At 42.3% G+C, this 14,321-nt stretch overlaps 2 protein-coding genes across 2 annotated transcripts; both read right to left on the reverse strand.

Moving 5' to 3' along the window:
- Positions 1-623: 623 nt before the first annotated feature.
- On the reverse strand, positions 624-10,410 carry smc2 (structural maintenance of chromosomes 2). The gene is made up of 25 exons (XM_054604194.1): positions 10,138-10,410; positions 9,009-9,158; positions 8,598-8,720; positions 8,468-8,506; positions 8,264-8,374; positions 8,094-8,138; positions 7,741-7,974; positions 7,389-7,538; positions 7,055-7,288; positions 6,750-6,909; positions 6,532-6,649; positions 5,700-5,838; positions 5,452-5,571; positions 5,145-5,349; positions 4,768-4,903; positions 4,164-4,288; positions 3,773-3,966; positions 3,498-3,641; positions 3,241-3,315; positions 2,499-2,618; positions 2,109-2,309; positions 1,879-1,995; positions 1,523-1,683; positions 1,267-1,414; positions 624-1,158 (listed from the first exon to the last, which is right to left on the reverse strand). The coding sequence occupies exons 1-25, from the start codon at positions 10,303-10,305 to the stop codon at positions 973-975; spliced, it is 3,603 nt and encodes a 1,200-aa protein (XP_054460169.1). The 5' UTR covers positions 10,306-10,410; the 3' UTR covers positions 624-972.
- Positions 10,411-12,577: 2,167 nt separating this feature from the next.
- exoc1l (exocyst complex component 1 like) lies at positions 12,578-14,258 on the reverse strand. Its single transcript, XM_054605303.1, has 3 exons — positions 14,138-14,258; positions 13,689-13,867; positions 12,578-12,847 (listed from the first exon to the last, which is right to left on the reverse strand). Exons 1-3 carry the CDS (start codon positions 14,256-14,258, stop codon positions 12,578-12,580), a joined length of 570 nt encoding a protein of 189 aa, XP_054461278.1.
- Positions 14,259-14,321: the final 63 nt, after the last annotated feature.

Genomic DNA, 14,321 nt, shown 5'->3' on the forward strand with positions numbered 1-14,321 from the left:
CACTCTAGTCGTCTGTTAATAAGTTATTTATCTTAGTTTTTTTGGGCTTTTGAATTAAGTAAAAAAATGCACACATCTGAGCTGCATTATCTAGTTCTACCTTCTAGTGAGGTTCATCTAACAGCCAATCAAATGTGATGTGACTTAATACAAGACCCAGCTGTAACTGATACAATCGTCCACAAGTTATATTTTTAAGGAAGACTAGTATAAATTCCAAGAGAGGGATTTGGTAGCTCAACTTTAAAAATATAAAGTTATTTTCAAAAGTCTGTATTGTTGTATGCAATATTCTTGTACATTTGATGTAGTTTAAACAATCCTGTTAAATTGTGAATAGCAACTTGGCAGTAGATGTTATTGGGTGTTATTTGTTTGCTAATAAAGTTTTTAAAATCACTCAAATGCAGTTTTGATTGTTCGAAATGTATGTAACTGTACAATTGCAACTTAACAACCAAAAAGCTTGTGTCAGATCAGTAGCCTGAAGATTTTTGTAATGTTAATACTGATAAATTGTCAGACCACTCTAGTGTCCAACACTGCAGGTTTGGCTTTTAGTTCCGTCCAATCTGTGAAGCGGCTTGGACAATGAAAGAACACAATTGAGTCAAGTATTTATATTCAACCTGCTTTATTTACTAAAATACATCGGCACGTTAGCTGCATACAAAACTGATAATGTGTGGCAAAGAGCATGAACATATACCAGGAAAGGGACAGGATAACCACGGACAGTTTAGACAAAAGAAATTTACAGTTAAAAAGGTTTAAAATACACAAAAGATGTGAAGAAAAAAAAAAAAAGCACAAGTCATATAAACACAACTCTTGAGATAAGGAGAGAGCAAAGACCACCAACACAGGAAATGGTATACACGACTGATTGCCAGAGGTTATAAACAGATACCACATAGACATGACTTAAAAACAGAGCAAATTTAGAATATGGCTGTTGAGCTGTTTCAGTGATTAGCTGATGAGCGGTTTGTTCCTCTTGTCCTTTTGACGAGCCTTGTCGTGGCCTTTCTGGGGAACGTTGATGTCGCTCTGGCTGAGCGCCGTCCGCGAAACCGTGGACATGCCGTCCACGAACTTGGTCTTGAACAGGACGTTGGCGTTGGTGAACATGCCGTCCTTCAGGGACACCACCACGAACTGCAGGGAGAGAATTTAGGAAGGTTACTCTTTAATAACCCCGTGACTCAGATTATGGTGAATGTGTACATGACCGCACTTAGTAAGGGTATTGGAACACATGCATACCTGGGAGTGTCGGAAATGTGTGCGCAGCATCTGCCCGATGTTCTGTGTGTGCGAGAGATCCAGAGCAGCGTCCACCTCGTCCAAGATGTAGATGGGAGCCGGTTTGAACAGCAGCATGGCCAGGATGAGGGACAAGGCCACCAGTGATCTGAACACAGAGACGCAAAGAGGACCTTTAATAAAAGTGACCGACTTCCCTCATCATCCATGGAAACCTTTACATCCATAGCGGTAAAAATAGCAAAACAATTTTTACCTTTGCCCGCCGCTTAGCTCAGTGAGGTTCTCCTTCCAGGTGTTGCCCAAGGCCACCTTGAACTCCAGACCCTCCAAGACACCACAGCCCTGTGCGGGGGCCAGCTTAGCAGTGGCCCCTGGCAGCAGAGTGGAGAAAATAGAGCCAAAGTCCTTGTTTACCTGCAGAGGAAGGGGAATTATTAGAAGTGATGGGAAAAGTAACAAGAACAGGAGTTACTGTGAGGGTCAAATCCATGGGACAAAGTACTTCATAAATTGGCAATGCTGGGTATATTTTCTCTCGGTACACACAGCCAAATGTGAGATGACAGTGAGCAACAAATGGGAAAAATGTTGTTCTGAAAGAGAGCCGACCTTCTGCCACGCCACGTTGAGAGCCTCATTCTTCTTCTGGTCCAGCTCCTCGATGGTCTGCAAGATTTTGGCTTTGTCGTTCTCCACGATCCTCTTCTTCTTCATCAGGTCGTTGTACTGCAGGAGGATAAATGTAGAGTCATTCAAAGCCACAATTGTAGTTTTTTTTTGTTGCATTTGCTAACAATCTTCAACAATCTCCCGAGCTCTTCCTGCGTCTCTGTCCTCACCCTCTCCTCTGCCTCGTTCAGCATGTTCATGGCCCTCTTGTTGACGTTCCTCTCCAGCTTGTTGGTGGTCTCCTCCAGCTTCTTCAGCCGCTGGCCGGCCTCGCGGGGGTTGTTGGTCTTAAAGTCATACGAGGTGTAGGGCTGGCCGAAGAACTGGCGCTCCGACCGGATCCAGTCGTGTTCCTCCAGCATCCGAGTTACCTGGAGGACGAACGTTGTGACGAAGGGGGGAGAGAGAAAGCCATGGTTAGAGGACAATGATCATAAAGACAGATGAAACTCTCAGGGACCTCAGAGAGTGTGTGTGTGTGTGTGTGTGTGTGTGTGTGTGTGTGTGTGTGTGTGTGTGTGTGTGTGTGTGTGTGTGTGTGTGTGTGTGTGTGTGTGTACCTTGTCAGCAGCTTCCTGGCTGTCCTTGCGGTGTTTACTGATGTTGTGTTCCAGCTCCTTGATCTTCAGCTGGACTTCGTTGTTTTGCTCTCTTATCTTATTGGCCTCCGTGCTCTTACCCTGGAATATTCAATTAGTTTAAAAAAAAAATGTCAAACGACAAGTCATATTTGAAAATTCCAAGCTGTAGAATAAGTCAGCACTAGACAATTAAACAAGTGAAACAGACAAAGAGGAAAGTTAAAACTGTCGCAAGTAGAGAGTTAAAGATCAACATACTATGTTCTAAGGAACTACTCAAAGCTTCTAAATTAGGAGTTAAGAACCACAGCATTAAAAAGGAACAGTATGGAGCATTTCGGGGGGATTTACTAGCAGAAATGGCACATAATATTTATAGGTATGTCTTCAATGGTTTATAATCACCTGAAACTAAGAATCATTGTGTTTTTGTTTAGCTAAGAATGAGCCCTTCAAATCTACACAGGAAGCACCACCATGTTTCTTCAGAAGCCCAGAATGAGCAAAACCGTGTTCTCGCCAGCCGCTGTCTGACTTCTGTTGCTCCTATAGTACTGTTATTACGGTAAGGATGGCCTCCGAGCAGTTGAGCACTGAGTGGCTTACGTTACCGCAGAGCGAAGAGGTGTTTAGTCCATCGATAGATGCCGCCAAATCTTACAAACTATCCTTTTAAAAAAAAAAAAAAAATAAAAAAAAGGAAGAAGAAAATGTAAATCACCTTGAGCTCTTTGTCCTGAGTCATGATCACTTCCTTCTGTTTGGCCAGCTCCTCCTGGGCTTTGCGCACCGCCTCCTGCACAGCAAGAGAGAGAATGAGGAATGGTGAAAGAGGGACGGAAATAAGAACAGTAGATTTAACATGTATGTTTTGAAATGTGAGCTCTTTAGGAGACACATTTAAAAAAAGCACAAACTTGTGAGCATCACAGTTGTATATATACACACACACACACACACACAAAATGTTGTAAATACCTTGTTCTGTGATACGGTGCAAGCCATGCTGTCTATCTGCTCCTTGATGGCCCCCATGGCTTCATCTACAGCCTGGATCTGCTGCTCATAACCAGCCTGCTCCCTCCGCAGCTCCTCCAGCTCCAGGGCCACGGCGTCGGACTCCTGCACGCACGAGCAAGAAAGTAAAACGCATTTGATTAATTCGACAGAGGCACACGCAGATTGAGGATGTTTAAGCATTGAATGGAGGACGACTGACTGTGTGTGGTTGCCCGTGTGTGTGGGCGGCGTACCTGCTGCTTCTGCTTCAGCTTCTTATTGAAGGTGTCAGCTTTGGCCTTGGCTGAGTTGAGGTTCTGCTGGGCGGCTTTCAGCTCCTTCTCCCTCTCGGCCTCGGCATTCTTCATCTTGTTCTCCAGCACTTTGTACTTTTCTTCCGCCCGTTTCTGCACATCCTTGGTGACACGCAGAGTCTCCTCGCTCTCCTCTGGTTGAGCAAGACCATCGCACACAGTGAAAGTTAGCACAAAAGAAGATTAAAATCAGGACCAATGTATTGTTTGAGATCTCACAAATATAGTGTCTATTTGTATACAGTGTGAGCAAACTGCCTAGTTGATTACAATCATTTGTAAAGTGTGTGTGTGTGTGTGTGTGTGTGTGTGCACATTCCAGCATTCTGACCAATGGCCTTGCGTAGCCTCTCCAGCTCCTCTTGCTGCTGGTGGAAGGAGCTCTGCTGCACCTTGGCCAGCAGAATCTGTTCCTCCTCCACCTTCAGCTCATACTGCTGCTTCAGCTGACGGTACCTGGAGGGAGGAAGTGCAGTGAATGAAGAGTAAGAAGAAAAACGTAGGAGATAATGAAATCCAGTATTGTCCAGAAAGATGTGGGGGGCACCGAGTTGGTGATTTATTTTAAGAACATTTGGGAAAACTTGGAAACAAAAGCCTGACAGATACAGTATTTTTTTGGCCGATACAGATATAGATATTTTTTTTAAATCCATAACAATATGTCGGACAAATATCTTTTATAATAAACAAAACAACCTGGATATGGATCGCTTGTATTGGATTTTTTGATTTTAAGATATGTACTGAAGAGTCAGTTCCCTCTAGTGGACAAACTATGTAAAAGGTGACTCTGTTTCTAAATGATCTCAAACATGCCAAGTTATCAGATATTAATGCATCCGTCATAAACTAATATTGGCTCATATATCGGCCCGGTCGATTTACCAGTCTAGCTCCATTTTAATTAGTGTGTGTATTTGATGTCTGCATACTTCTCGGCGGTTCCTTTAAGGCTGGCCAGTTGACTCTCAGTATCCTGAAGCTGGGCCTCTTTCTCATTCAAGCTGTCGCGAACCTCCTTCAGCTCCTGCAGGCTGGTCAGGACCGAGGCTGACTGGGAGCGAGCGCCTGGAAGAGAAAAAGGCATTGTGTATGAAAAACGTCATATTACATGTTTCTAGGAAGTCCAAACTGTTATTCCAGGTATGCGCGGAAGCTTTGGAAAACAGTTATAAAGCAAAACATGAGTTGAAGCAAAAAAATAAACATTTGAATGTACAAGAAAACAATTTGAGGCATGTTTTAAAGCAACCTCACAGATAACTCAGTGACACACATCATCTAGCACACGAGTCGCCCTCCTTCTCACCTCCGCTCAGAGTTCCCTGTGGGTCGAAGATGTCCCCTCCGAGAGTGACGGTCTTGGTCATCACCTGCTTATCGAAAGCCACCTTTTTGGCGTTGTCCAAGCTGTCGCACACCAGCGTGGAGCCAAAGACGTACTCCATGGCCTTACGCAGGTCGGACTCATAGCCCACCAGGGACAGAGCTGCGTGGACGTTGTCCTCTCCGACCTGGGGGAACGGGGGAGGACAGACGGAGAGGAGTCAGGGCTTTTTAACATCAGAGAGTGTGATGACTCAATCTCCAAACCGGGCTGTGTTTAGACGTCTCACCAGGCTCTTGGCATTGTTCACCACTCTGTCACTGAGTGTCTTTGCAGAGATCTTGTTCAGGGGGATGATGGTGTACCTCCGCTGCAGCTCTCCCTTCTCCAACAGTTTCTTACCAGTCACCTGGCAAAGACAAAATATCACATGGGTTACACTGTCCCAATGGTACGCAAATTAAATACCATAAACACCGGAACATGATTGCACCTAAAAAATTAAAAAACATGCACACTGTCCACAAACACACCTACCTCTGTGTCAACTATAATGTTGTAAAGACGTCCTCCTGCAACGACCTCCAGTCCTGTTGCGTAGGAGACGTCCCGGACTGTGATCAGGTTAGCGAGCAGCCCTTTCACTTTGCTCCGGTCCCATCCTCGCTCTGGGTCCCTTTAAGACAGAAAAAAAACATTTAATACTATACTGTAAGTCTTTTCAGGGCCAAGCAATACAATGAGATACCTAATTAATTTTTTTGATATTACATTCAAAGCTTCTATTGAGGTTTTCAAATGGAGCTTTCATCATGTTTTATGATGTCAGTTAAAAATAGGAATTTGGAGTTATTGGGGTTATATAAAAGTGCTGTGAAATTGCTGCCAGACCCAACGTTAAGGTGCGTGCTCTCCTTTGAGTACAGCAAGCCGGAGAGCAAACTATTTTTTTGGATCACAGGGAAAAGTGTTTTTGAATGTCTAAATGCCAACAAATATGTGTTGAAGTAGAATATTTGGTTGGAAAGAAATGCGTTTTGAATTTTGAAAATGATTGCTTCAATTTTCTGTCACCAATGTGGGTGTGCAGGGCCTTTAAAATTCAAAATAGATTAATGAATCCTTTGGAAAAGAGTATTTTGCCCTAAAATGTGTTATTTATTTTATTCACGTGTTGATTTTTAAAAAAGGGACAAATTGGAAGAAACATTGACAGTTGCAGAGTTAGTGTCAGATGAACAGTGTGAGTGTGTGTAAAGCTAAAGCTAATTTCCAACACAATATCAGAAGACAAACTAAAAGTACATATTGATTAAAAACCATACTGTACAGTTACAGAGATGAGCTAATTCATTTGGAGAATCCTTACTTGTAGTCGAAGCGCAAGTTGGGGAAGCGAGACACAAGTCGCTCATAGGTCTCTTTAAGTTTAGCAGCCTCTCTGGACAGCTGCCTTCTATTGTCCAGCAGCTTCTCCTCCTTCCCGTCTGAAGTGCATACACAGACCTTACATGTTAATACAAAACGCATAACATAAGGAATGTCTGAATGTCTGACTGCCTGCACTGCTCTGCTCTCACACAGTACCTTCATAGTTGAGTTTAGCTAGCTCCGCCTGCAACTTCTCCCTGCTGCTTCTGACGGCCTGCAGGCTGTCCTGGTCCTTCTTGTAGCCACTGTCCATCTTTTTCACCTCGGCCTGTTTGGTCTTCAGCTCAGCCTGGGCGTGCTTCAGGGTCATCTGGGCCTGGACAGACAGGAGGACAGAGAAAAGATGGATGAACAATCTTTAGAAAGGACAGGAAAGATATTGAACTTTCTAATAAATGTAAACAGGCAACCTGAAACACCACACCCCCCCCACGTCAGATACGTTCAAGTGCTTTCCTCACCTGCTTGGCCTCAGTATCTGCCTTGCTCATGTCATTCTTGCAGGTCATCATCTGCCCGGCCAGCGTGGCCTCCGCTCCGTCCTCGTTGGTAGAGAGGCCCGCTGACACGGCCCTGAAGTGCTGCTCAGCGGCCTCCAGGGCGGCGCTGTCCTTCTGTCCCTCCTCCTGGAGAGTCTGAAGCTGCTCCGTCAACTTAGAAACTTCCTTTTCTTTTACAACGAGCATTTTCTTGTCCTGAGGATGAAGGGAAAGAACCGTTGAAGTTTTTGTTGTTTGGACAAGAGATTAAACAAGTCATATAGGCACAATGCAGCTAAATGTATTGTCCTGTTACCTCCTCCATACTCTTGACAAGCTCACTCCTCTTCTTGGTTTCATCTTTGACGTTCTGTTTTTTCAGGTCAAGTGCACTCTGAGCTTTGGCGTCCACACGTTGCACGTCAGCTAGAGTCTCCTCCAGGGATTTCAATACTCCATTCACCTCCTACAGATGAGCAGATAAACATCAAAGGCAACGCAATATGAGTCAGGATTACTTTTTGTTATTGTTGTTTCATAAAAACATACAGAACATTGAGTTTTGTTTGGCTACAGTTTATTTTTGGACACTTATTTCAAAATGTTTTTCAACGCCAAGAGGGTTTTCAACTTCTGAAGAATGAGGGAAATGAAGTCTTCCAGTGTACCTGGTCCTTTTTCTTCTGCAGCTCATGAATCTGGGCCGACAGCTCCTGGACTTTGCTCTCATTCTCGACCATGCTCGCTTGCATCTTGGCGATGTTATCCTGCATCACCTTCAGATTATCCGCCGACTTCAGCTTGGTTTCCTCGGCACACACAAACAGCCAGGCCACGTACAGCCGAGACAAGTGCTGGATCTCACGCATCAGCTTCTGGTACTCCAAGTATGATGATCGCTCCTGCAGAGGGAGTGAGGTTTAGCAACAACAAAACAATAAGGATACTGTTGCATTCTTGCCATCACATGTCAGTCACAGCGGTGATTTTTGTTAGTTTTGACTTTTTGCATTGAACCTACCTCTTGGAGTTTATGCATAGTTGGAGTGATTTCTTCATCCAAAATCTGAGAGTAATCAAAGACAAACAGTTAAACATTTCAACATTAGTTGCAATGGTATTTGTGGCAGCATCCCGCTGGAGAATGAAACGAGATAAATTAGTCAAAAGGAATCTGAATGTCTACCACACCGTCTGAATCTCCTTCAGCTTGGCCTCCTTCTTCTCAATGGTTTTCTGCGCGCTAATCTTTTTACACTCGTACATCCTGGTTCCCGCTGCCTCCTCGATCATGGCAAGGATCTGAGAGAAAAGAGGCGCTCATTGGAAGACTTGAAATAGACAGGACGAATGTATGAAATAGTACCGATGGTGGACGACACGTGCATGCTTTACCTCTGGTGGCTTCATGTTTAGAACTTTGGTGATCCTCCCCTGAAATATTGGAAACATCACATGATGTTAAATACTGTGGAGGGTAACAAACACTACCACACACACACACTGCTGCAGACACGAGACTGACCTGCATGATGAGGAAATGCGGGTTGTTGACGTTGAGGCCAATAGAGCAGAACAAGTCCTGCACCCTGGTGTTGTTGGCATTGACTCCATTGATGAGGTACTTGTTCCTTCCTCCGATTACCACCTTAAACAAAGTTGTATCACCAAGTTGTAACCCTTTCATGCATGGAGGTCACTACAGTGGACAGCTATTCAAATGTTGTTTTCTTGTATATGCGTGGGTTTTGATGGCATAGTTGCACATCAGCCACTACAATGAGCGCTCACCGTAGTGGCTGATGTGCAACTATGCCATCAAAACCCAACATTTGAATAGCTGTCCACTGTAGTGACCTCTATGCATGAAAGGGTTAATATCAGCATTGCACACAATGACCAGTTGTACACTAATATGACATATTTCTTTGCCAACCTGTCTGGTGACGGTGATCTCATCATGGGTTTCAAACCCCAGAGGACTCTGGCTTTTGTTGGAGTTGTCAAAGGTGATGGACACCGTGGCCTTGGTGATCCCACCCTGTCCGTTTTTGTAAACCAGATCCTGGAGGTTGGAGGCTCGCACCTTTTCAGGAGAAGAGGAAACAAAGAGATAACGTTACAGGTTTCAAGGCAGGCCACCGACAACTTGCTACCTTTTCGTTACTCTGCTTACTACTCTTATTATATGAATCATTTATGTCATATACATTGAATGTGTTCTCTGTTATGCTGTGCATTCTGTACACATGACATCTATTGACTTCTGTCCATCCTGGGAGAAGGATCCCTCCTCTGTCGCTCTCCCAGAGGTTTCTTCCTTTTTTCTCCCTGTTAAAGGGTTTTTTTTAGGGGAGTTTTTCCTGTGCTGATGTGAGTGTCTAAGGACAGAGGATGTGAGGTTCTAAGGACAGAGGATGTGAGGTGTCTAAGGACAGAGGATGTGAGTGTCTAAGGACAGAGGATGTGAGGATGTCTAAGGACAGAGGATGTGAGTGTCTAAGGACAGAGGATGTGAGTGTCTAAGGACAGAGGATGTGAGGTTCTAAGGACAGAGGATGTGAGGTTCTAAGGACAGAGGATGTGAGGGTGTAAGGACAGAGGATGTGAGGTTCTAAGGATGTGAGGGTCTAAGGACAGAGGATGTGAGGGTCTAAGGACAGAGGATGTGAGGTTCTAAGGACAGAGGATGTGAGGGTCTAAGGATGTGAGTGTCTAAGGACAGAGGATGTGAGGTTCTAAGGATGTGAGTGTCTAAGGACAGAGGATGTGAGGTTCTAAGGACAGAGGATGTGAGTGTCTAAGGACAGAGGATGTGAGGTTCTAAGGATGTGAGTGTCTAAGGACAGAGGATGTGAGGGTCTAAGGACAGAGGATGTCAAGGACAGAGGATGTCACATGTGTACAGATTGTAAAGCCCTCTGAGGCTAATGTGTAACTTGTGATTCTGGGCTCTACTAAACAAAACAAACTGAACCTTTGAGCACAGAGCTGAACAACAACAACAACAACAACAACAACAACAACAACAACAACACCACCACCACCACCACCACCACACTCACGTGGCTGAGGTTGGAGATGCCCAGCAGGAAACATATGGAGTCCAGTATGTTGGACTTCCCGCTGCCGTTCAGCCCGGTGATGGCGTTGAACAGCGGGTCGAAGCCGTTGATCTCCGTCCTCTGCGCGTAGGACTTGAACCCCTCGATGATGATGGACTTGATGTGCATGTCTGGGCTGTCCTCTCCGCCGTGCTAGGAAACCAAAATCGGCACCTTACGAGTAGAAGCTCCAGGTTACGGCCCAGCGTTCACAGCCGACCACAGGACAACCGTCTCTGCTCACTTGAATTTTGGCGGCAGGCGTGGAGCCGCCGGTCCGTCCTCTGTGCGCCGGGGACCGGGGGAGGACAACGAAAGTTATTAACATGATTTGTGTGCATGTTAAATAAATATATCAATATTTAAATGTGGTTGAATAAAAAATTTAAGATAATATGCAAAGAACAGAGTTTTATATTTTTTTTAATGTTTATTTTCATCAGGCAGTTCTCAAGGCTACTAAATGCGCCCTGTCGACTGTAGCAGTGTTCTGTCGCCCCCTGGAGGTCGAGAGATGAACCACAGGTGGAGTCAAAGAGAACTCGACCCGGGTCAAACATGGACACCCATATACTGTGGACAACAAATATATACAGTACCAGTCAAAAGTTTGGACACACCTTCTCATTCAATGGTTTTTCTTTATTTTTAATTTTCTACATTGTAGATTAATATTGAAGACATCCAAACTATGAAGGAACACATATGGAATTATGTGGTAAACAAACAAATGCTCAACAAACCAGAATATGTTTTATATTTTAGATTCTTCAAAGTAGTTGAATGAGAAGGTGTGTCCAAACTTTTGACTGGTACTGTAGTTAAGACCCTTTGACATTTAAATAGTTTAATATGTTGTCATGTTTTTAAGTTTTACTTTTTAGGTTCTTTTGACTTTTGAATGAAACACTCATTTTATATACTGTGTATTTTTATAATAATAAATTCAAAAAATGACCAGGACAATAAGATGTTTGCTTCCGGTTTGTAATCACAGTTATTAAATCCAAGCATTTTACAGTACAATAAAATCACAAAAAAAAATTCACATCACCTTTATTCATGCATACCCTAATAAAAGACAATTTACAATTAATTCACTATACATTTACCCAATTATGCTACAACATACATACAGTACCAGTCAAAAGTTTGGACACACCTTCTCATTCAATGGATTTACTTTATTTATTATTTTATTTTTTTCTACATCGTAGATTAATATTGAAGACATCCAAACTATGAAGGAACACATATGGAATTATGTAGTGAACAAACAAATGCTCAACAAACCAGAATATGTTTTATATTTTAGATTCTTCAAAGTAGTTGAATGAGAAGGTGTGTCCAAACTTTTGACTGGTACTGTATAGTAAGGTTACGGAAAACTGTGTCATTACTATTATAGCCATAGCTGATACAAATATTGCGTGTAGCCTATCGTATTTAGTTGTCTTTAATGATGATTCTACCAGGTTGAATAATTAAAAACTTGAAGTATGAAGCCATACTCACAATTAAGAACGACGGAGAGTCCTAGTATTTATGATAGTTACTGAAAGGGCCATAGTTATGAGTCCAAGTCCCCAGTGCTCCTTTCATTTTTTGATATTTTAAAAAGTCCTAATATTTCTTAATTACTTCAGTTTTTCAAATTATATTTATTCAGCTAACTGTTGAATTATTACTACATAGTATTATGTCCTGTCACTTTTTTGTTTCAATATGAAATTTCAAAACCTTCTCCACAAAGCAAGGAATAAAATTAATAAAACATCTGGTTTTGTAATACTGAATCCTGTATTTCTAGGCCTAAAGTTAGGTCTAATTAATCTATCTATTCTAACACACATTGGAACCAGCCTATAAAATATACACCAAAGGTTAATTCAGCTGTGTGCTTAGGCCCCAGACTGAAGTCATGAGCTACCAAGCAGCACCACAGACAAGACACTATAGGAGTAATCAAAAATACAGTAGTTCATTTGGCCTTTTACATTGATACCACAATTAAAGATTCTACCTACAAGAAAGATAAAGGCAGAGACAGGCAAGAAATGTCTAGTGTTTTTATTTGTTCTCCATTTGAAACTCACATGTTTACAATAGCGCACAGAATAGAATACTTTCAAGGATAAGTAAGTAAAAGATCACAAAAGTTGATTACACAGATAACAAATACCAAGCTGCTTGAAACAAAAAGATACATTCAGCAGAGTTTTAATGCAAAAAGACATTTCATGGTGAATAAGCCCTATTAGTGTTAACAGTTGCAACAAGCCTACACTCACTTCACACCTCCTACTCAACACAAGCTATATACCGTAAACCTTCTACAGTTTTCTAGCATACGCACACATCTCAAATTGACACACAAAAACACCATCATGGTGTCATTCCATTATGCGTCCAGAGGCACGGGACACATGGACAGACACACCAAATTGAATGCGTAGAAGCATATCTGTGTGAGGACAACACAGTCTCCTCGGTTGGAGTAGAAGGAGGTGGGCTTGATGTAGGCCCAGTCAAAGTTCAGCAGGTTCAGTGCTTTCTGGTAGTTCTGGTCGCTGAGAACGACCAGGGCACGCACAAACGAGTATTTGGCCGAGCAGCTGACGGCCGTCACCGTACGCACCTTGTCAAAGTGCAGCAGGAAACAGGGGTCATCCTGGAGCCACAGAGACACAGAATGAGATAGTATTACTTATAATAAAAACAAAATTATAATAATACAAATCAGAGCCAAAACAGTGATGTTAATAGTATGTTCTGTAAATTAACACAGTGGTCCCCCAGTTAAAATTGATTCAAATCAGACAATAAACCATTCAGGTTAGGCAGATAAGCAGGTATATGAAAGCAAATGGGCTGTTGGGAGATAAAATCATATACATGAAATAATCTTGTTGATAAAAACACGAATTCATCTCTCAAGAACTCTAGAAGTTGTTTCAAGTATTTAACTGTTTCATCTTCTAACCTTAGCCTTCTGAAGCGTCTCAATATTTAATTTGCATCGATAAAACTCTATTGTTTGACCGATGAAATGTGTTTGAACGCTGCACATAAAGCTATAATGACATTGATTTAAGATTTTTCTATGCCAACCCCAGATTTCCACATTATTATAACTCATAAATGAGGTGGTTGTTAACAACAATATAGGTAAAAGTAGGTAAAGAATAATTTATGTTATGACTCTCTCATTTCCTTATCTGTTTTGCTTCTCTTGTCTCTATTTAGGATCCCAAAGAGAGACATTTCTTTTTTTGGGTCCACACGCAGTAGCATGTAGCACTGAAAAATGATTACACGAATAACAATGTGAAATTATAGTTTGAGACATTTTTCAAAGCTTTTGTAACTATGACGAGTAACAGTGTGATTAATTATGATAAAAAGCAGTGTTATAATTATATTATATGTGCCAATCTTCCATTCTATAAAAAAACTATGGGACATAATGCAATAATAAGCAACGGAAATTTCAATAATATTTGATTCATTACCACATCAGGGTCCCGTCCGTCGACAAGAGTCAGGTCCTGCAGGCCCCAGATCTCCGCCTTCCTGTAGCACTCCTGGATGCTGGAGCGTTTGGTGTGGGACTTCTTGGATCCAGACTTTAGGGACGGCTGAGATATCTGACATCGCACTATACATAACTGCACCACTTTGTTTTTTGAAACTACAGAAAAAGGGAAAAATGATTTTTTTTTTGGCAGATAAATAGGCACACTGCAGCACCAGACATTTCATCTGCAGTAAAAGTAAAACCTAGACTCCTTTCAGGTCTCATAGCATTTAATACTATTGTACAAGGACACTCAGCACATTTCCCTACAGATTCTCCTTAACCAAGTTAATATCCTGTGCATGTAAAATAAAAATTCCAATGATCATCTTTAACCCCCTAAAACTGTTTTCAAATGACACGATCAACTGAAAATCTGTTTACCTGAGACACAGAGAAAATGTCTCCCTTGCGTCGGCTCCTCAATCTCAATAAACTCCACCAGTCTCTGTTTATCAGGTCGGAATAAAACTCTCTGCATCTCCTCCCTCAGAAGAGACGACATCACTGGAGAGTGAACAATGAAGAATCGAGATCAGATGATGGGAAAAAGGCTTTAAGAAAATAC

This window comes from Anoplopoma fimbria, chromosome 9, assembly GCF_027596085.1.
Source record: "Anoplopoma fimbria isolate UVic2021 breed Golden Eagle Sablefish chromosome 9, Afim_UVic_2022, whole genome shotgun sequence".
NCBI classification, from domain to species: domain Eukaryota; kingdom Metazoa; phylum Chordata; class Actinopteri; order Perciformes; family Anoplopomatidae; genus Anoplopoma; species Anoplopoma fimbria.